Genomic DNA, 24,000 nt, shown 5'->3' with positions numbered 1-24,000 from the left:
CACAAACGCACGTCACTGTTTCCTCTTATCCAGTTTTTATCTTCGTCTTTTCTTTATCCTATTCTCTCTTATCTCATTTTCATATTCTTTTCATTTCCTCTTTCATTTCCTTCCTTATCTACTTTCTTTACTTTCACTCTGTGCTTCTTCTCCTTTCTCCTGTTATTACTCTATTTTCTCCTTTCTCCTGTTATTCATCTTGTTTAACTTCTATATTCTTATTCTTTCCTTTTCATTTCCTCCTTCATTTTCTTTGTTACCTACTTTCATTCTGCTCCCTTTCTCCTGTTATTCATTTTCTTACTTTTCTTCCTTCTCTTAATTGTTTGAAGGGCATTCCAAACACAATACAAAGTGTAACTCTCACCAAAAGCTTATTCTATCATTCCCAGGCATGCTAAACACAACCTTACAAGTTTACCATCATGAAAAAGCTTACTAAATCAATTTCTAGGTTCCATGTTAGTTTATTCTTGCTAAAACCTTATAACTAAATAGATTTCCAAGCCTTTCACATTAGTTTATCCTTACCAAAACCTCTCTCTCTCTCTCTCTCTCTCTCTCTCTCTCTCTCTCTCTCTCTCTCTCTCTCTCTCTCTCTCTCTCTCTCTCTCTCTTCCATTAGTTTATCCTAGCTAAAACCTTCCTCTTTTTTTAGACCTTCCACACAAGTTTATCCTCGCTGAATGAAACCTTACTCTTTTTTCTAAACCTTCCACATTAGTTTATCCTCGTCCAAAAACCTTACTGTATTTCTTAAAACTTCCACACATTAGTTTACCATCGCCAAAACCTTATTCTTTTCTCTAGACTTTCCATGTTAGTTTATCCTTGCTAAATCCATACTATATTAATTTTTAGGCCTTCAGTGTTAATGTTAGTTTATCCTCCCCAAAACCTAACTGTATCTATTTCTAAGTTTTCCACACATTAGTTTTACCTCACCAAAATCTTGTTCTTTTTATCTAGACCTTCCACATTAGTTTATCCTCCCAAAAACCTTCCTCCTATGTTTTCTAAGTCTTCCACACAAGTTTATCCTCACTCACCAAAACACTGTGTCTATTTCCTTACATCCTAAACACAGCCACACAATCCTACCCTCACCAAAACACACAATCCTACCCTGGCACACAATCCTACCCTGTTTCCTTACATTTCCAAACACAGCAACACTCTACCAACCAAAACACTGTGTCTATTCCTTCCATCCTAAACACAGCCACACAATCCTACTCTCACCAAAACAGTGTCTATGAGTGTTTCCTTACATTTCAAAACACAGCCACATTCTACCACACCCACCAAAACACTATTTCCTTTCAACCCAAACAGCCACACACTTAACCCTCACCCAAAGCTCACGTTTATATGTTAGCCTCACCTCTTATCTTTCCTCCACAGATATGGCCCGCTCCATGATCGCTCTCTTCATTGTGTCATTCTTCTTTGTCTTCGTGGCCTTCTGGACTGGAGTGGCTGGCTGCTGGCGTCGCTCTCCTGGGAACATCGCCTCTACTGCCATCCTGATGCTCCTTGCCTGTGAGTGTTGTGGTCACGTCAGGTCAGGTTAGGCTTGGTCAGATACTGTGCCCTTGTATCAGCACTTCTCTGTTGTTTCTTGGTCAGGTCAGGTCAGGGTAGGGTAGGTCAGGTCAGGTTAGGTGTAGTGTGCCCTTTATGCTTCCCTGATGTTGTTTCCTATCTTTTCACTCAGCTCTGTCCATGAAGTTCTTCCACGGACTTTCACTCTTCTTCCACATTCCAGACACTGTTTCTTTCTTCTCTTGTCTCTTTGGGTTGTCAAACAGTAAAGTGCAGCTGTAAAGGGAGGAAAGGGTGTAGGTGTAACAGGAAGGGATGAAAGGAAACAATTAATACTAGGAAAGGAAATGGATGGGAGGGAGGGGAGAAAGATATGAGGAATAGAGAAGGGATGGAAGAAGGATATGAGAAGTAGAAGAGGAAGACATAACAATAGATAGCAAGGGAAGGGGAAGGAGCAGGGAAGGAAGGGAAGAAAAGTATAAGAAGTAGAGAAGGAAGGGGAGAAAGATATGAGGACTAGGGAGGGGAAAGGAGAGGAAGACATGACAACAGATACCAAGGGGAGAGAGAGAGAGAGAGAGAGATGAGAAAAAGCAAGAAAGAGAGGAAAGAAAGATAAGTAGGGAAAGGAGGGGAGAAAGATATGAGAAGTAGGGAAAGGAGGACAGGAAGACTACCAGCAGATATCAAGGGAAGGGAGGGGAGAGAGGTAAATGGAGCAGGGAAAGGATGGGAGGGGAGAAAAATATAAGAAGTAGGGAGGGGAAGGAGATATGTGAAGAAGCAAGGAAGGGATGGGAGAGAGATATGAGAAGGGGCAGGGAAGGGAGAGAAGGGAGAAATGAGAAGGAGCAGGGAATGGAGAGGAAGGAGATATGAAAAAAGGTTAGACTTGAAAGGAATAAGCAGTAGCAGGTAAGAAGAGATGAGAGAGAGAGAGGAAGATAAGAGAAGAAGAGGTAACAGATGCAAAAAGGAAGGGAGGAAAAGATAGAAAAATAGATGCAAGATGGGAAAAAAAAAAAAAGGACCACTGATATTAAGAGCCTAATTTTGTTTTAATGTAAGAGGGACAGTGGCTAAGAGCAACAAAAGGAACAGGAAAAAAAAAAAAAAATATGAAATAAGACAGGAGAATTAGCCTTGAAGTAGGAAACACAGAAACAGGCAGGGAATTGCAGAGCCTACCAGAGAAAGAGACGAATGATTGAGAGAACACTGGTTAACTCAAGGAGGTGAATGGAATAGGGCTGAGAGAAAGTAGAAAGTCTTGTGCAGAGAGGCCACAGGAGACAAGGAGAGGAGAGGAGAGAGGGCTTGCAGTTGACAGGATCAGAAGAGCAGTTATAGATTTCAAGCATCAAATAAAGCAATGTAAGAGTGAGGGACATTGCAGTAACAGTTGTAGAGCTATAGAATTGCAGTTAGGGGTATGATATTGCAGTAAAGAGGTATGTATGTAAAGCCAAGGGACATTGCAGTAACAGTTGTAGTACTGCATTTAGGGTTGTAGTATTGCCATTGTAGTAACAGTTGTAGTATTGCAGTAAGAGTTATATAGCATTGCATTAAGTTGTGTAGCATTGCAGTTAAAGACGTATGATGGCCTTTGCAGTAACAGTTGTAGTATTGGAGTTGGTTATATAGCATTGGAGTTAAGAGTTTATATATAACATTGCAGCAACAAGTAAGGCATTGCAGTAACTAGTATGACCATTGTAGTAGCAGTTGTAACATTGCCGTACAGAGTTTACAGCATTGCATTGAGTGTTGGTGTGATTGCAGGTCTGTTCTCTGCCGGTGGTATGGGTCTATGGCATGGCGTGGAGTATTATGAGGAGGAGAAGCTGAAGACTGACCCGTGGAAGGCTTCTTGGGATGAGGTAATGAGGGATTCAAGTCTTGTTTACATTTTACACTTCATTCTCCTTTGGTTCAGTTTCCCCTTTAAGAGTTTGCACAAGTCTGACAGTTTGTTTGTATTTGTAGTTTTGAATCATGAACTTAAATGTAAATGACTTTATAGGAATTTCAACTTTGATTCATGATGAGTAGCTTTATTTTACTAGCTTTATTATTTTTGGTAGTTTTATTCTCTACCCTTCAGGAATTTGCATATCTGATATCTCAAATGAAAAAGCCAAAATGATTCTTATATCTTGTCTTGTTCATCATTAAGTAATTCTATATATTCCTCATTAACCCCTTCAATACTGGGACACATTTTTACCTTGAGATTTGTGTATGATTTGACCATTTTACTGACATTAGGAAGGCTCTAAGTAGGTCAGAAGGTAAATGGCCACAGTCTTCCCTATTTCAATCCCCCACATAGGTTTTTGAGGTTCTATAAGATCACCAGACCGTAAGCAGAATGAATATGGAATGTATCATGGTATTGATGGGGTTAAGTCATCGCAGGAAGTAATCACAGTTTATTTTCAGTGTTAACCCCTTCAGTACCATGACGTGTTTCCATATTCACTCTGCTTACTACTTGGTGATTTTATACAGCTTCAGAAACTCATGTTGGGGATAAAAATAGTGAAGACTGTGGCCATTAATCTTGTGACATCAATAGATCCTTTCTTAATGTCAATAAAATCATCTAATCACACCCAAAACTCAAGGTAGAAATGTGTTCCAGTAATGAAGAAGTTAAATGATCCCGTCTATTCAACATTAACCCCTTCAGTACCATGAAACATATCCATATTCATTCTAGTTACTATTTGGTGATTTTATACAGCTTCAGAAACTCATGTGGGGTATTAAAAATAGCATAGATTGTGGCCATTAATCTTCTGACCTCCATAGACCCTTCCTAATGTCAATAAAATGGTCTTATCATACACAATACTTAAGGTAAAAATGTGTCCCAGTACTGAAGAGGTGAACCCTTCATTTGACAACCTTGTATTCACCCACCTATTAAGTAATCAGTGTAGCCATTCCCAGCACCACACAGCACCGGATGAGCCGAGCAGCAGCACATGAATGGATTTGTCACAGCCACAGCAGCATTTGTGGCATAGCATGTTTTTTTGTCCCAAGGGAGTGTCCTGGTCCCTGTGTGATGGTGGTTCTTCTCTTCCCTTTCATTGTTTTCTTGAGTGTTATGATGATGTTTGTTACTTTTACTGTTCTTCACTCCATTCCTGTGATCTGTAAAGGTAAATGTTATGTGGTGATCTTATTCTACATCTCCTTCATTTCTGGTATGTTGTTATTAATCCATCAAAGAGGTACTCACCACTACACATCAAGATCTACTCTCCTGTTTATGAATGCTCCTTTTGTAGTCTTGTTGTTACTGAGGCTCCCTGATGCTAGAATAAACTGTCTTATCATCACTGAGACTCCGATGCTAGAATAAACTGTCTTGTTATATCACTGAGGCTCCCTGATGCTAGGTTAAACTGTCTGTTGTTTTGAGGGTTTTTTTTTTCAAGTTACAGCTATCATAGGATTTTTACAGCGCATACTCAAAGCCACATAAGTTCACCAATTTTAATGGTAGCACGTGCTGAACCATACTTTACATCTACACCTCATTCTGTTGTTTGGGTTCTGCAGTGGAAAAATTTCTTATTGTACAATTGAAACTGGACTGAGAAAATTGAGCTTAAACTATTATTTTTCTGCCCTCATACACAGTTTCTCTATTCTCCCCTATTACTTGCCAGCATACTTCAGACCTTCATACCCTCGATATCCACACGAGATAGATAAATGTCAATAAATAAATAGTTGCTGCACATTTCCCTTGGATATGTTAGGAAAAATCTTGCATTCTGTCATTACAATAACTTTTTAAAGATTCTGTGCTGACAAGTTTGATGTACGGCTGAGTTAACATGTATGGCAGAGAAATTGTTGAGGAAGGGACCCTCAGTGACACAACAGTATCACTAGATGCATGACTTCCTCTCCATTCACAACACAAAACCTGTATATGAATGCCACATATAAACCCACACTGCAGATCTCCTCACTCTTCAAATGCAACCCACAGTACAATTGCCTCCAAGAATTTTAATTCAGGTTCTGGCAAGATGATGGGACAGCTGGCACCATGACACACAGAGTAAGAAACACACAAGGTTAGGATAACAGGGATGGGTTGCCAGCAGTCCAGCAGCTCTCCATCCCTGTTTACTTAACCTTGCTGGTAATCCTCTTTTGTGTGGTTGTGCCAGATGTCCACCTTGCCATGACATGCACCAAAACTTCTTAAACCAATTGTACCTCCCCACTCCATCTCCCTGAAGTAGTCTGTCAGCAACTACCCTGACATCTTGTATGGTGTGTGAAGCAGCCGTCAGTGACCGTCTCCACCGTTAGTCTTGTCTTGTTCTGAGAGCCGTGTCCCCTTAGCCCTGTAGTCTGCCTTGGTGCGGGTCCCTTGACCTGCGTGCTCTCTCCCGGTAGATCTTGCAGGACGCCACCACCATTCAGTACGACTGGTCTTACATGCTCTCCTGGATCGGCACTGGCATGGCGCTCTTGGCCTTCTGTCTGTTCCTCGCGGCTTCACAGTGCATGCAAGGCGAGCAGCAGCGAGAACAGGCTAAGCAGATGCAATACATCATGCCAGGTATTCCTTCCCTACCACTTCCTCTTGTCTCCCCTTCATCTTCAAGGCTTCCCTTCATTAATACTTTTTTCTCTGGCAATGGCTGCTGTGGGCACTCAAAGAAACATTACCTTCACTCCTGTGCTTTGGATGGTGGACAGTTGTAACCTTTAAAGGAATATTTTGTATAAGCTTAAAGGGAATGTGAGAAGTGAAAGTTTTGAGGAACTGAGTAGCATTGCAACCACCACCACAAGGCAAAGAGTGAGGGTTGAATTACCTCTGCTCTCCACCATTACTATTAACACCAAGCTGTCGGACTAACCCTGCATGCCCTACCCACACTGCACCAGGACCTCCCCTCACCACAGCTGTACATAGAGCAGTGTAGTGCACCACCGCACACCAGGAGGGAAGATGGAAGGGCTTGGCTGTGGCTCTAACCCATGGCTGCCAGGAAGGCCCTGCCTACACCGCTGGTACAGTGTGGGGCCTGCTGGCTAATGCTTGGTGCTGTGGTGTTGCAGCTGCTGAGTGACAACACCAAGGTCATGTACGACTGGTCCTATTTCATCGCCTGGATCGGGGTGGGCTGGACACTCATCTCTGCCCTGCTGTTCTCCGGTGCCTCCGTGTGTCTGCGGAGCGAGCGAGAGCGTGAGGATGCTAAGAACATGGCCTACCTCATGCCTGGTAATGCCGCCACAGCCTCACTTACCCTGACAATGCCCAGCCAGGCTAACGTCTCTCTCCCTCTGCCTCTCTTCTCATCCTCTCGGCACTAACCCCTCTCACTCCCTCACTCTGTTCTGTAAATATTAAATGCTGTGGTTAATCTGATTCTCTCCGCAGCAGTGTTGTAAATATGGGATAGTTAGGCTGTGTGTATGTTGTTTTGTAGCACATGTAGCATTAGACTGTTGTTGTTGTTGTGTGTGGTGCTCTGTGTGTACCTGTGTTGTGTTGTGTAGCCTGTTGATCATAATTCAGTAACTCATAGAGGAGACACTTTGACTCATTGCAACACAGACAACACTGCCTCCCTCCACACACACACACTAAGACCCAACTAACTGTGGCTGACTGATGACTGAGTGTGATGCACCTTAACACACACCATCATCCTCTTCCTGACCTCACTAGCTGACTGACTAACACACCTTAACACTCACCACTATCCTGTTCCTATCCCACCAGCTGACTGACTGTGATGCACCTTTGATCAGCCATACACCAACATCCTGTTCCTTACATCACTCTCTGACTGTCTGTGATCCTAACCTCACCATCTATGACTGATTGTGACGCATCTCTGACTAGCCACACACCACCCTACTGTTCTTGAGCCTAACATAACAGATTAACTCCACACAACAGTAAGCCCATGCCAACACAAACACATTCTGTCTCTCATTCTCTCATTCTGTCTCTCATTCTGTCTCTCATTCTCTCTCTATCTCTCTCTCTCTCTCTCTCTCTCTCTCTCTCTCTCTCTCTCTCTCTCTCTCTCTCTCTCAACTGGTTTCACAGTAGCTTCTTACGAGTCAGCGCTGGTCACGACGCCTCTTACATTGTGTCCATGGTGACTCGTGGTGCACTGCCAAGACAAACTAGTCACTATCAGCTAAAGTTACAGTGAAACTAGTCAGGAAATAAACTCCACTTTCATACTAGTGTTTCCTCACTCCTCAAGTAGTGGTCAATGTTATGGAACTTTGTAGGGCATTACACTTATCATAGGGTAACCAGAATTTTGGCCTGCATGTCTAACAGTTAAACAGCAAATCCCAGCCTTTTACATCTAATTTTGGCCTGCCTATCACTTAAACAGCAAATCCCATCTCTTTTTACCTAACAGTGACCTTCACATCAACTAACACACTCTCCCAGCAGAGAATCGTCCTACAGGCTTGTACAGAATGCCTGGCTCCTGAGTGTCAGACTTAACCACTTTACACTGCTGCTGCATCAACACAACTAACATTACTGCTACTCAAAACAAAACAAAAAACTCATAAAATTTCAACGATTGTATCAGTGTGTCACCTAAAAGGGCCTCAGCATTCAGGATTACTGCCATGCTAACAACACAGGAAACAGCCTCAGAGTAGAAAGTAGCATTCCACACCAACAAAAAAGGAAATGACCTCACAAACCAACATTCCTTCCATCACTCAAGACTTAAACACACACACAACACACACTTAAATGTACACTAATGAAAAATGTCAGTATTTAGAATTATACCTAATCTTTTAATATAATTTGATAACTTACATGGAGTCTCATTCTTTGCATTCATTAGATACACACCACACCTCACCCCTATAGTCACCACCACACCTCACACCTCATTACCACATCACAGCACACCACACTCCAGTCACCACCACAACACACCTTACTCCAATTACTACCACATCACACCACCCCACCTCACTCCTACAGTCACCACAACACACCACCAAACATTCCTCCTACAGTCTCCACCACCTTATAGTAACCCCTGCCTTCCTCCCCCCTACAGTGTACCCACAGAAGCAGCAGTACCCCTCCTACGGCTATGGCTACCCTGGACCCTACCACTACGGCTCCCAGTACGGCCCTTACAACTACTAGTGACCTGCTGTCCTCGCCATGCTGGGCCACGCGCCACAACACCCTCAGGTCTCCAGGGTGAGGCTTTAACCACCACCACCACCACTGTGAGGGTTACAACACCAGTACAGCTCACCAACCACCAGTAACATGTAGCCCTGTGAGGATTGTTGCTACACACATCAATGAAAGGGTAGACGGTTGCCCTGGCTGTCATCATCCCAGGAAGGATGCCGCTGTTACGCCTCACTCTAAGTAATCAGGAGACTGCTCACCATCTGAAGCAATGTTGCCTCACAATTGTCATCACCAAGAGGGTTGCAACACTAACCACTGCTGGAAGCCTTGCCACACACTCTCCAGTCACCAGCAGCAGCAGCAGCAGCAGGGAGGAGGAAGGGTTACCACACACCATCACAAGGCTTGGCTCACACCGCCAGGAGTGACATGCAGCAGGTCACCATTCCTCCCGTCACCAGGCTGCTGCCACACCTAAAAAAGGTTACTACCACCACAGTGGCACAGAGCTAGCAGTGATGGAGCCTTTACCACACTGCCATGCTTAGTGTGGCCACTGGCTGGCCATCACTGCAGCAGTGCACAGTGCATGGTGCACTCACAGGCTGAGGCACAAAGAGCCGGGATGCAGTGCATTACTGCACCTCCATTCAATATGCAATAGTTGTTAGGACTTATAAAACATTGGTGTAGGCTGATTAACTAAATTAAGGGGAGGGAGGGCCATTGCTCACTAGGATCAGTAAAGCAATGAATGTAGACAAAGTAAGTGAAGTAAGTGGGAGGGAGGGTTATTACTTGGTAAGTCATGTGAAAGGGAAATAAAGTATTTGTAAATAGGACATTATTGTTTCTCAGCAATACTCACACTTGTTGGCAATCAGGGCAGACCAAGAGATGTGTCTAGGGCAGGTGTGGAGGGGTGCCCGTCATCCGTGGTGATGACGCTGGCTCACCACACACACACACCTCCCTCAGGAAGATGATGGAGGGTCAGGGTTTGTGACGGCTGCTGCAGCTGTTGTCCTGAACCCTGCTCCTCTGTTGTTGTTTTTGTTTAGGATACAGTGTGTTTGTTGTGCTTCGCCCATGCAGTGCTGCTCTCTGTCTCATCATAGCTTGAACAGTATCACAGCATCTTTTTATACCATTGACAGTTTTCTTTCAAAATGTTTGAGAGTTTTCCTTTGTACTCACAACTGTCCTTCACTTGAGTCATCTTAGCCGTGGTGAGAGGAAGACAGCGGCAACCCTGGCTGGGTCAGCTCCACATCAGCACACAAGGTTACTTTGGTATTTTTCTACAAAGGACATTTCCCAGTATTTCTTCTAATGTAGTTGTCCTCTGCCTCACAGTCTGTCCTCACGCTCCCTGTTGCTGCGTTGTGCTGTGCTGTGCAGTGCTGCGCTGTAATGTAAACATGGACATTAGGGACTTCCTTACCTCCTTAGAGTCTTTAGTGAGGTTGAGCTGACACATGCAAGTATAATGCTTGTTCTATAATGCCGTGTAACATATCTAGTTCTCACTTGTGTATCGACATTCAACGTCTCAACAAAACACTCCAGCGCTCAAGACTTTTCACACTTTTTATATTTTTGTATAATGTAATTTTGTAATTATGTTATATTACCGCGAGACTTGGCGAACCACACCGTGAAAGACGTTTATACTGGTTGTACGTTTCAGAAGCTGGCCTGTACATACTGCATTAGACCTAGCCTCTTATTTATTAGGTTATGTTGTATACTAATCTCCCTCTGGAATGTTTGTTTTCATATGTGACATGTGAGAATGTTGTCATCACTCTGAGGGCGAGTGTGTCCAACGCTGCCTCAGTGGGGAGGAGTGTGTGTCTGCCACCCTGCACACACCCTGCCAACACACCCACCAATCACAACGCAGGAAACACTCGGGGCATCTTGGCATGATAAGTTATACAATCAATAGTTAAAATGAACACAATTTGTCCTCCAAGCTTAACATGTTCTTAAAGGTGAGCAGGCAAGACTATGATATTGCCATGATTGCATTTCCACAAAACGTGCACAGTACAGATGCAGTGTTCCTCCAGTCCTGTGTGTGGCTGGTCATGTCCATTCTGTCATTAACTAATTGAAAAAATCTCCAAAAACTGTTACAACTGTTTATGATGAAAACAAGGAACTCTGCTCATTTCATAACATGTAATGGACAGACTTATTGTAAACCTTCATCTGAGGCAAACAGTGTCTCAGTACCACCAGTGTACACTAGTTCACTGGACACTGGAGGGAAGCTGTCCACTGTAATTGGTGTCACGTCACTAGTTAATTTAATGTAGCTCATGAAAAAGTGACTTATTACTAATAGCTACTCTCAAGCTATAAATTCACTGGAATATTACTGAAGTGAGTGTCAAGGCATGTACAGCACTTGGTTATGTATCATGTAGTTCAGTATTGGCCACTGCTTCCCCTTGGCTTAGCTGTGATGTCAGTGAGGAGGAGGATTTGAAGGCCACCACGGAGCACTGACCAACACAAGACTCGGTGCCTCATCAGGAACAACACTGTGACCTTACTATGATGGAGTGACCAGATTGTGCCTTTCAGTTTATCATTGCAGGCAACACATTTGTGCCTTAAAGCCTCATGGAGACTTATAGTGTGGGAATGTACACAATCAAACAAGCTCAATAATCAATGTGCCTTCCACTATTGTTAAGAGTCGACACAGTGACTGAAAGCTGCTGAAGGCTTGTGGGTTACTTAGCAAGGGTGATGCCTCCCTGCTGAGCTTCAAACAAATATGTCCATGTATGCATATGAAATAAATGTTTTGTATACTTCAAGTTTTCACTCACCTGGTGCTGGAAGATTATCTCAACAGTGCATGAACAGTTCTGGTGGCTGTGTCCTTACAAGCCACTCAGCACCATTGGAAAGATGTGTGTGTTCGGTCCACACAAACACAAACACTCCACTACCTCCACTGTGTCTGCTCATCTGGTCAGCTACTTTTGTCCTGGAAACAGTACACCATACTGACTTAGTGACATTCAGCCTCTTGTCATTTTCAGCAGGCAAGCAAACAAAAATTCCATCCCTCTTGATCTCCTGCTCTATTTTAGTCATCTTTCCACTTGCAACTTGTACAGATAGCTTTCTATTTGATGAAGCAGCCTTCCTAGTTCTAACCTCCTTAGATAGGGGCAATATGTCAATTCAAAGGGTTCCAATAGATATACATAGACCAGAAGTGTCAATCAAACCACACCTTTCTCAACACTCCATGTCTGCCACCAAATCAACACTCCCTCCTTGTTTTTACATTACTCATATTCCCTCTCCATCTTCTTCACCAATACCCCCTTGATTCATTCTCTCTCTCTCTCAACTAGCATATGCAGAACAGTAACACGACACACAATTATACGAGTCAAATCCACACCCAACATTAAGAATTCCCCAAAAAAACCTTGATTAACATTAATAAAGCTAAAAAAAAAAAAAAAAAAAAGTAAAGAATAGTAATGACTGGTCCGTCAGGAAAATGGTGTGTGTTTTTTTTTTTTTTTCAAAAGCCGGAAAAGCAGCATCTATTTTTTTTCTGGAACATGCAGCAAGCAAATGAGCAGCAGCAGTAACAGGTCTTGAGAGAGAGAGAGAGAGAGAGATGCCTCAAATGCCCAACATGTGCCACTCCAAATAAGGTAAAAGTAATAAAATGCCCCAAGCCATGTAGCCTGACTGGTTCACTCCCAACCCACCTCCACTACTTTCCAATGACTCTTAGCAGTATAGCTGAAGAGACTCGGGGCTTTCAAGAATGTTCTTAATGGTTCTAGTGGCAGATTAACAAGACTTCTACATTACTAGCAGGAGAAACACTCTTGGGGACTCTGCTGATCATCTTTGTGCCCTTTGAATGTAGTCGTGGAGAAGACTGAGGAAGCAGTGTTTTATGAATAAGCTGGCAGATTAACAAGACTTCTACATTACTATAGTCTGTCTACTCTAAAGTGTCTCATGGGTCTCTGCTTGAATGGTGTCCCAGGGAAGGCGTGGTTGTCAGATCTTGAGGAAAACCGTGAGTTATCCTCATAATGAGTGTGTTGATCAACAGAAAACAGGCATTATTCACAAAATTAATTACTTTATCAATAAGCTACAATGTGTCTTAAATCCAAGAGCCACTTTAGAGTTAGACAGACAGTAGCAGGAGAATCACTCTTGAAAACTCTCCTGATCATCTTTGTGGCCTTTGAATGTAGTCATGGTGAGGAGTGAGGAAGCAAAGTGATTCTGAATAAGCTGACTGGTTGACTAGCTGACTGGTTGACTGGCTGACTGGTTGACTGGCTGTATTTCTGAATAAGCTGAATGGTTGACTGGCTGAGTATTTCTGAATAAGCTGACTGGTTGACTGACTGGTTGCCTGGCTGACTGGTTGACTGTCTGACTGGTTAACTGGTTGCCTGGCTGACTGGTTGACTGGCTGACTGGCTGAGTGTTTCTGAATAAGCTGACTGGTTGACAGGCTGAATTTTTCTGAATGAGCTGACTGGCTGACTGGCTGAGTGTTTCTGAATAAGCTGACTGGTTGACTGGCTGAGTGTTTCTGAATAAGCTGACTGGTTGACTGGCTGAGTGTTTCTGAATAAGCTGACTGGCTGAGTGTTTCTGAATAAGCTGACTGGTTGACTGGCTGAGTGTTTCTGAATAAGCTGACTGGTTGACTGGCTGAGTGTTTCTGAATAAGCTGACTGGTTGACTGGCTGAGTGTTTCTGAATAAGCTGACTGGTTGACTGGCTGAGTGTTTCTGAATAAGCTGACTGGCTGAGTGTTTCTGAATAAGCTGACTGGTTGACTGGCTGAGTGTTTCTGAATGAGCTGACTGGTTGACTGGCTGAGTGTTTCTGAATAAGCTGACTGGTTGACTGGCTGAGTGTTTCTGAATAAGCTGACTGGTTGACTGGCTGAGTGTTTTTGAATAAGCTGACTGGCTGAGTGTTTCTGAATAAGCTGACTGGTTGACTGGTTGACTGGCTGACTGGCTTGGTGTTTTTTATGTTTCAGTGCGGTAGCCTACTAGCTTTACCTTGCCTTCTTAACATTCTCTAGTGGAAGTTCTTGGGTGTTTTTTCTCATTATTTTTCTTACTCGTTTAACAGGTTTGAGTCGCTTAACATGCTTCCTTGTGACTTGTGGTTTGCTAAGGTGTTTCCATATTCACCGTAGTTTTTTGTGTGATCTAATTCAGTTTGTGTCAGTGACTCGTGTGATGGGTAAATGTTGTTGAGTCCATCTTTCAAGAGTGTTTTAGTAATGCTAGTCACAGTTTCAGCATGGTCTAGTGGAAGTTTTAGTGAGTTTTAGTTATCTTTTTAGTGAGTTTAGCATGCCAAAGTAAAAAATATTGGGCTTTGATTTTATTTTTATTTATTTATTTATTTTTATTATCATTATTATTATTATTATTTTTTTTTTTTTTTCCCAATTATCCTAGTGATAGTTTTACATGGTCTGGATATTGGGTGTGCATGGAGGTTTTCATTATACTTTGAGACCTGGTAAACTCTGGAACTTCCTGACTGCTTCTGTATTTCCATCTTCCTATGACTTGACTTCTTTTAAGAGGAAGGTTTCAAGACATTTATCCCTTTATTTTGACTAACTCTCTCGGACCTGCAAGACGACTGAGAAGCAAGTGGGTCTTTATCTTTTAAGTTGCTCTTGGCTAGCTTTTCCCTCTTACATAAAAAGGAAAGGTTAGCATGCTCAGGCAAAACTTATTAGACTTCCATGTAAGTTTTTAATTAAGCAAGGGACAGTTTTATGTGCTCCTCACACTCATGAACTCCTCAAGAAGGCTGTCATGATATCAAGTAACTGATAAACACGCCTCTGTGTAATTTTAAAGGTTTCAAGTATTTTTAATGACTTCACAGTTTCACATGCTCTTGAACTCTCTGACTATCATTCAGTATATTTTTCCTTCATTACAAATCACTGAGACATGTCTACTTTTTTTTTTTATATATATATAGAAGACGGGAAAGCTGGCAAAAAAAAAAAAAAAAAAGGGCCCATTGAGTTGCCAGTCCCTTTGTTGATCCAAGAGTTAGCCAAAATAAAGGAGAAAATGTCTTGAAACTTCCCTCTCAAATTAATAAAGTCACAAGTTGGAAATACAGAAGCAGGCAGAGATCCAGAGTTTACCTATGCAGACATCTTCACTACCTAAAAATGATACAAATTCCAACATCTTTTCAGTCCTGTTCTTTCTTCTAGATGGTCATAAAGACTTCATGCATTACTTCTGGAGCTGTTGATTGTTCCATACAAGTTAAATGGATTTTCAAGGTGGTTTTCCAGAACATCATTAAGAATAACATACACATGGGTTATTAGCTATGAGAGAGTCAAACCTGTCAAAATAATGACTTTTTTCCATCAACCTTTGTCTTGATTTCGCCTTTCTGTTGAGAGAGAGAGAGAGAGAGAGAGAGAAAACACATGCCATTTCCAGTGTTTCCACTTTCAAGGTAATTTCTTTGCTTTAAGGAAATTTGTTACAGAAGGGAATTTTTAAGGAAATGTAAACATCAAGAGAAATTTAAGGAAATCCAGCTTTGTCATGGAAATATCAATGTAAGTATGTATGACTGTATGTACTGTATGGATGTATTTATGTGTGTATGCACTGATACATAATAAACCTTTCATAATAATAACACTCAGAAGATCCACACACACATTCCAAACACAACCAGACCACCACTCACACACACCCAGTAACACCCAAAACACTTGAAGCACCTTGATACATCTCAAAATACCAACACTTAAAACTCATTTAAAACACACAATAAACACCAAACACACAAAGCACACCAAACACACATTCAAACCACTCAAAACACCATGTAACACCTCAAAATACCAATAAACAGATCCAAAACTCAGTAGAAACACCCAGTATACACCGAAATCACCCCACACACATACAAACCACTTAAAGCATTAAAACTAACCCAAAGCGCACTCAAAACACTATGCAACACTTTAAAATGTCCCAAAACTCATTACAGACACCCGATAGACACCAAACCATCCTCACACATCCCCCCAAACACACCCAAAAGACCCCTCACACACCCAAACCACTTGAAACATTCAAAACCAACCCAAAGTGCACTTAAAACACTATACAACCTCTCAAAATATCCACATATTCAAAATACACTCAAATACTCAAACACACCTGTCCCTACTTCCGCGGGGCTAAATAGCACGAGAGAGAGAGAGAGAGAGAGAGAGAGATTGTTACCGCTGGGAGTCTCATATCCTCAAACGCTTCAATGCTTCACTTCCACTATTTCAAGAGGGTTTTTTTTTTTCATTGTTATTTACACGAGTTTCTAAGGCTTTTCATTACTTTTTTTTCCAACGGTTCTCGAGGCAGACTGACAAGATTTCTACATTATTAACTGGAGAAACACTCTTTATACCCCTATAATCATCTCTGTTGGCCCTGGAAAACCGTCGTGGTGAGAGCGCCAAGCGTTTCCAAATACGAACCTTTGATACAACCTAAAGGCAGCGAAGGCCTTCCCTAACCTTAACCCGAATTTAACTCAATTAACTAGAATTTGGTGTAAGTAGTACGGATTAAAGGTGACACGTGGTCGCTGCTTGGTACGGGTAGGTGAGCTCTATTATGGTTGATAAAGAGCGAGCGAGTCTCAAAGATCAAAAGCTCCCTCAACCTTTATAAGCCTAAACAATGGCGGGCGGACCTGACAGTGGGTGGTGAGCCATGCCCTACCATCTTAACGGGTATGTGTTTCCCAACAGTGCATTACTTCAACAACTAACACATAGCTTTCTATACACAAAATATCCACTATCGTATCATTCGTCTGTTATAACACCACTCAACACTCAAGATTCACAAAATATACCTAAAAACATTTCACACACTGAAATCACATAAATGCACCCAAAATGCGCTTGTAACATCCCAAACAATCTGCAACCCAACCAAGTACACTTAAAACATCCCAATTACTCGTATACCTCAAAAACACCAAAATTGCATTATAAAGAACAGCAAGATTATAAGGGAGAGATCTAAATAATGCGGCATGCTCTTGTTCCTGCATACTTTTCTCCTTTCTTCCTCGTCTTCATCGTTTCTTTCTCCTTTTTTCCTTCCTTCTATTGCTTCCATCTACACGCCTGAGCCTGGAAACGTATCAAAGACTAGATGTTAAGCAAAATATTGACGAAGTGGAAGGAGAGTTAGGTATTTTGGCTTGGTTCCTCCTCTTCCTCCACTTTTTTCTCTTCCACGTCCTTCTTTAATTTTATTTTTTTTTCTTCCTTCTACTGCTACTACCTACACACCCGAGTCTAGAAACACACAAGCATGCAGATACTAACAAACAGGCAATGCATGGATGGTAGCAAGAGAGTGTTGAGATGGCGAGGTGTGAGTACTGGTGGGGGGGGGGCGGTATTACTGGGCTGAGTGCACGAGTTGACCAGAGTATTCTCAATCTTTCATCGCTTTCTCTGGTACTACACTCCTGAACTACCTGCCTGCTGCTGTATTTCCTTTAGGCTTTTATCAAGTAAGAAGCCAGTCATCCTTTTACATTAGGAAAATATAATAATAATGAGTTTCAGAATCAGCTACTCTCTCTCTCTCTCTCTCTCTCTCTGAATGACAACCCAGCGAAGAGGAAGACAAACCAGCACGTGTACAGCCCACCCCCTCAAAAAAACGCCCAAAGTTAGCTACCTCGCCCCGCCCCGCCCTACTTAACCACTAACCAGCCATCACTCCTATCATACTATCCATCACTCCCCCACCCCACACACACATCACTATACCACAATGCATTAGTGAAAGTATTTAACTATTTTTTCACCACTACGAGGGATAAGATGGTGAAAAAGTTAGCTGAGATTTGAATAAGTAGGCTATGGTTGTGTTTGCAGTAGTCTCAGATAGTAGGGAATGCATTGGTGATTTTATTGTCGTGTTTAGGATGTTTTTGTAAGATTCAGGGGGTATTTAGTATCTCTGTGATGTTTTAAGTCTTATCTATTATGTATTCGTAAAGTTTCTGGTCGCATCTATATATCAAAAAGTCTCTGAAGCTTTAAATCGTATCCATACAATTAATCATTAAGTTTCAAGGCATAACTTAATTCATATTCGTAAGTGTTTCAGATCGTAACTTTAAGATGTATTCGTAAGTATTTCACGTGGTAACCAATTCATGTGGATCTTTTAGCGTGTTTTGTGTGTTACCCAGATTGTAGCTATCATGGGTGGTTTTCAAGAGTGCGGTGGAAGTTTAGTAACATTTCTACATCGTCAAATAAGGGAGATGCTCATGATAATATTGCTAAGAAGAAGAAGAAAAAGAAAAAGAAAAAGAAAAAGGAAAAAAAAGCGTTTAACCCCTTCAGTACCATGACACGTTTCTATATTCATTCACCTTACTATTTGGTGATTCTATACAGCTTCAGAAACTCATGTGGAGGATTAGAATTAAAAAACAGTGAAGACTGAGGCCATTAATCTTCTGATCTCCATAGACCCTTCCTAATGTCAATAAAATGGTCTAATCGTACACAAATCTCAAGGTTAAAATGTGTTCCAGTACTGAAGACCTGAAGGGGTTAAGAACAAAGATCGTCTCATATTAACTAGGCTTCATTCCTCTATTCCTCCCTAGATTCCTCACCCAGCAGCTTCAGGGATATCGTGTTTAAGCCTCAGTCTGCCTCAGTGTTTAATAAAAGCCTCTTCCTTCTGCCTCCTACTGTACTCTTTATCCATCAGTTTTAGAAATGGCATCTTTTTTTTTTTAGTTAGTTTGTCTCTGTGGTTAAGAGCAGTTTCATAAGCACGCTATTTTAGTATTTCCAGCTGGGTAATAATGTGCTTCTTCATTCTGTTTTCTTTCTTTTGCTTGTATCTTTGTCTTAACTAGTCTGTTTCAAAGTTTACGTTTTTTTTTTTTCCATGATGATAAGGCACGTCTCTCCTATTGTATTCCTTGCTGTTTTCCTTATCCTCGTCTCTTCTGTATTCATTGCTGTTTTTCCCTTTATCCCATGCCTATCCTATATCATTTTTCCTTGTTTTCCTTGTCCATACCTCTATTCCATCTTCATTCACTTCTCTTCTATTCCAATTCTTTACTTTTCCTTATCCTCGTCTATTCTGTATTCTTCTGTTTTTTCTTTTTTTCCTTACCTATTCTTCTCTTATTCCATCTTCCTCTGTTTTTCTTCCCCATACCTCTATTCCACCCTAACTCTTCTAATTCATTCTTCACTTTTCCTATCCTCGTTTCTTCTGTATTCCAACTTTTTTTTCCCCTTACCTATCCTCCTTTTATTCCATCTTTCTATTTTCCTTCCCCATAGCTCTATTCCACCCTAATTCTTCTATTCCATTCTTCATCTTTCCTTCCGTTCCATCCCTTTGCTCTCTTCACCCACACACCTATTCCATCTCTCTATTCAAGCCTTCGTTCTTTCTTCAGACAGCAACAGCACACCACACTTCCCCGAGTTTTAAATCTGGACGGAGAACTAGAGGGGTGTGCCAAGTAATGGTCGTGTACTAGTGGTCGTGTGGACTGGTTGTCGTGTTTATGTTACTACTTGTCTACCACCACCACCATCGCCACCACTCTGTCAGTCACCCGCTATCACTCCATCACTCCCAGCTTTCCTCAGTCTCGCTCTACATTTAGCTTAGAAATTGTATCAGTCACTCCCATCTGGTGCTGTATACTTCAGTACCTTGGCACATTTTCATAATCACTCTGCTTACTATGTGGTGATTTTATGCAGCTTCAGAAACATATGTGTGTGGGGGATTAAAATAGTGAAGATTCTGCCCATTTTAACATTCTGCCCTCCATAGATCTTTCGTAATGTAAATGGAATCGTTTAATCATACCCAAAACGTATGGTAAAAATGCATTCCAGTACTGAAAGGGCTGAATTACTATCTATTGTATGCATTAGTGAGGGTTTTTGTATTTGCAGGTGAGGAAAAGCTGCACCAAGAGTAAATATTTCGCTCGTAGGCTAATACTACTACTACTTCCTCCTCCGCCTCTCGAACTAGTCCTACTCCTGCCCCGCCGCGCGCCACACCCAGCCAACATCTGCCCTGCTCCCTCCCCGCCACCCACTTACAACCTGTTTGAAAATTTATGAAAAAGTCAAAAGAAATGGCCTACTTTGCACGCCGCTAAGCTTATCAATGCACACACACGCACACACACACACACACACACACACACACACACAGTAGTATTCATGTATCAAAAGATTTAATGATGCTGGGTTAATAATTCGATTTAATCCTGCAAAAATAGATGTAAAATGCGTACACACACACACACACACACACACACACACACACACACACACACAGAACTCCATTCAGAAGATGCTTAAAATAAAAACACTGATTCTAAACAGGTTAATATAAGTGAACATTAAATAAAAGAAGCAAAAGAAAAGACGAAACATAATAAGATAATTACAAGATACACACACTCTCTCTCTCTCTCTCTCTCTCTCTCTCTCTCTCTCTCTCTCTCTCTCTGTGTGTGTGTGTGTGTGTGTGTGTGTGTGTGTGTGTGTGTGTGTTTCTAGTATCCAGTATCCAGTGACGAGAGAGAGAGAGAGAGAGAGAGAGAGAGAGAGAGAGAGAGAAAATGAATCCCACACACTTCCTGTATTTCTCTCTTTACATTCTATCAGACTCGCAAGTTTAGAAGAAAAGGAGTCAGATTTAAAGAAGAGATAGAAGAGAACTGGTTTTGAAAAAGAGTGGTGAATGAATGAAAGATGTGTTTATATTAAGGTCAGTATTCAGAAACGCTTTGCTCTCACTAACACTATTTTCCAAGGCCACAGAGATATTAGCGGGGTTTTCAAGAGTGTTTCTCCAGTTAATATAGTAGAAATCTTGTCACTCTGCCTCTGAAAACGTTAAAAAAATTAGAAACGCTTTTCTCTCACTAAGACTATTTTCCAAGGCCACGGAGATATTAGCGGGGTTTTCAAGAGTGTTTCTCCAGTTAATATTGTAGAAATCTTGTCACTCTGCCTCTACAAACGTAAGAAAAAATCTTAAAAACTTTGCTCTCATATCACGACTATTTTCTAAGGCCACAGAATAGACTTGCGGGGTTTTCAAGAGTGTTTCTCCAGTTAATATTGTAGAAATCTTGTTACTCTACCTCTAAAACGTAAAAATCATCTTAAAAACACTTTGTTCTCATACCACAACTATTTTCTAATGCCACATAATAGACTAGCGGGGTTTTCAAGAGTGTTTCTCCGATCAATAGTGTAGAAATCGTGTCACTGCTTCTAGAAATGTAAAAACACCAAAAAACGCTCTGCTCTTTCATCACGACTATTTTCCAAGGCCACAGGGATGATTAGCGGGGTTTTCAAGAGTGTTTCTCCAGTTAATAATGTAAAAATCTTGTATCTTAGTCACTCTGCCTCTAGAACCGTCAAAACATCTTAAAAACATTTAAATAAAACCCTTTGAAATAATGGAGGTGAAGCACAGGAGAGTTTGAGAATACGAGCCTAAACACAATGTATGAAATCTTTATACGCGTCAACACGATAGAAAAAGTCCTTAGAAGAATAGGATTTTTGGAATTTATCGTTAGTTTCACCTTTAGGAATGGCTGCAAGTCAAATAGAAATGTCACAGCAGCGGTCACTAACAAATGATGCATCACCACCACCACCACCACCACCACCACCACCACACTTCTTCTTCAGCTTATATCCCATCTTCATATGGGGTCGCTGTTCCTCGCTAGTCTCTTCCAGATATTCTTTTCAGCCACATGATTTTCTAGCAGTCCTTTTTTCACTCATATCTTCTCTCAGCTTGTCCTTCCATCTCAGCTTCGGTCTACCTCTTCTTCTTCTTCCCTCCACCTCCATAGTCATTGCTCTTCTTCCTACATAGTTTTCATCTCTTCTCATTACATGCCCATACCAATTTAACCTTCTTTCTTGCATCTTTGAACTTATCTCTGCAACTTTCACTGTGCCTCTTATCAACTCGTTCTGGATCTTATCTTTTCTTGTCACACCGCACATCCATCTTAACATTCTCATTTCTGCTACATCAACCTTCTTTTCACGTACCTTCTTCATAGCCCAAGTTTCACTTCCATACATCATTGCAGGCCTTACTGCTGCTATGTAAACTTTACCTTTCAGTCTTGCACTTAATTTTCTGTCACATAGAAACCCTGACATTTTTCGCCAGGAATTCCATCCACATTGAATCTGATGGTTTATTTCTACATCTAGTTCACCGTCCATAGTTACATGCGATCCAAGATATCGGAAAGCAGTAACTCTCTTAATGGCTTCCCCATCTATACTCATATCATCTCCACCATCTACCGCATTAAAGGGTAGGTACTCGGTCTTGCTTCTACTAATCTTCAAACCTCTATCCTCTAGTGCACCTTTCCATCTCGAAAGTTCCCCCCGCAGATCAGCTTTTGTCTCACTTACCAGAACGATATCATCAGCAAATACCATTGTCCATGGTGCTTCTCTTCTCACGTCTTCGCTTAAGACATCCATAATTAGATAAAAAAGATAAGGGCTAAGAGCCGATCCCTGATGTAGTCCAACTCTGATGGTAAATCCTTCCGTAGCCCCAACGCAGCTAGCAACATGCGATGTCACATCCCTGTACATATCTTGCACCAGCCTCACATATTTTTCACTAACACCTTTCTCCTCATACATCTCCAAACCTCTGACCTTGGGACACGATCATATGCTTTCTCAAGGTCTATGAAAGCAATATGTAGTTCCCGCTGGTTCTCTCTGTATTTTTCCATGGTCTGTACCACCACCACACTACATGGCCTATATTCTGAAACTCTTCCGCGCCACACCTTCACTATTTTCAAGAGCTCTAGTTGAAGTGACACTTTTTTTTTAAGATGTTTCTGTAATTCTAGTGACATGTTAGCAAGTTTTCTGCATTGCCAATAGGACAAATACACTTTTAAAGGCTCTAATTGAAGTGACACGAGTTTTTAAGGATGTTTCTGCAATTCTAATGACATGTTAGGAAGTTTTCTGCATTATCAACAGGACAAATATTCTTTTAAAAGCTCTAGTTGAAATGACACGAGTTTTTAAGGAAGTTTCTGTGATTCTAGTGACATTTTAACAAGTTTTCTGCATTACCAACAGGACAAATACTCTTTAGAACTCGGCTAGTCGTATCTGTGGTCTTTTGGAAATGGTGAGAGGGAGGGAAGCGTTTCTGAATTAGTGAGACGCGTTCCTTTCACACCGTGGCGAGCTGAAGTAATCTTGTATGCAGCAGTTTCAAGATGCTACCAAAACCTGGACTGGCTCTTCTTTTGTAGTATTCTTTTCTTTTATGGAGAGAAAATTAATGGGACTTTTTTTTATTCTTTCTCTCTCTCTTGACCGTTTTCTTTTTCCTTGTCTTCCTCCGATGTGCGTAAAACTAACAAATAAATGAAGAAATGAACCCTACGCCACAAAAGAGAGAGAGAGAGAGAGAGAGAGAGAGAGAGAGAGAGAGACCCACTGAGCCCCATTAAAAGTAAAAAAAAGGCTAAAACCTGGAAGATACAGTGTCTTGAAACCTCCCTATTGCAAGAACCCACGTCATAGGGAGAAAGAAATAGGAAATACAGAAGCAGGTAAGGAGTTGAGGAGTTAACATACAAGAGATACAAACACACACACACAAAAAAAAACCTACAATTACTTTCTACGTCATAATACAGCGTGCATCTCAGTTACATAGGAGCTGTCGTGTAGATAACCAGTGATCATGGGGCGGTATTAAGAAACCCTCTGCTCTCTCACCACGACTATTTTCCAAGGCTACAGAGATGATTAGCGGGGTTTTCAAAAGTGTTTCTCCAGTTAATAATGTAGAAATCTTGTCACTCTGCCTCTAGAAACGTAAAAAAAAAAAAAAAACACCTTAAAAACTCGTGTCAATTTAAATAAAGGCTTGAAATAGTGGAAGTGAAATGCAGAGATGTTTGAGAGTACGAGCTTGTCACGCGAGTCTTGAATGCTTTAACCTCTTCAGTACCATGACGCGTTCCCATATTCATCCTGGTGACTGATGATCTTATACAACTTCAGAAACTCATGTGGGATTAAAATAGTGAAGACTCTGGCC

The 24,000-nt window shown here is 41.5% G+C and overlaps 1 protein-coding gene and 1 long non-coding RNA gene across 3 annotated transcripts in view; one reads left to right on the top strand and one right to left on the bottom strand.

Annotated features, from left to right (window-relative positions):
- LOC123512602 (transmembrane protein 114-like) overlaps positions 1–11,568 on the top strand; it is a 49,080-nt gene extending 37,512 nt beyond the window's left edge. Inside the window, exons 4-7 of one of the 2 annotated variants that reach the window (XM_045269031.1) lie at positions 1,405–1,542; positions 3,334–3,431; positions 6,652–6,817; positions 8,652–11,568. In XM_045269031.1, coding sequence (XP_045124966.1) covers positions 1,405–1,542; positions 3,334–3,431; positions 6,652–6,817; positions 8,652–8,743 — 494 coding nt within the window. In that variant the 3' untranslated portion in view covers positions 8,744–11,568. Of the gene's footprint in view, positions 1–1,404; positions 1,543–3,333; positions 3,432–5,979; positions 6,146–6,651; positions 6,818–8,651 lie in introns of both variants that reach the window. The other variant, XM_045269030.1, reaches the window with a different exon arrangement.
- LOC123512604 lies at positions 4,902–7,808 on the bottom strand. Its single transcript, XR_006677137.1, has 2 exons — positions 6,843–7,808; positions 4,902–6,762 (listed from the first exon to the last, which is right to left on the bottom strand). It is a non-coding gene; the product is annotated as an uncharacterized LOC123512604 (long non-coding RNA).
- Positions 11,569–24,000: the final 12,432 nt, after the last annotated feature.

This window comes from Portunus trituberculatus, chromosome 34, assembly GCF_017591435.1.
Source record: "Portunus trituberculatus isolate SZX2019 chromosome 34, ASM1759143v1, whole genome shotgun sequence".
Lineage (NCBI taxonomy): Eukaryota > Metazoa > Arthropoda > Malacostraca > Decapoda > Portunidae > Portunus > Portunus trituberculatus.
Note: the sequence above shows the minus strand (reverse complement) of the source record. Positions and strands in the feature narration are given on the sequence as shown.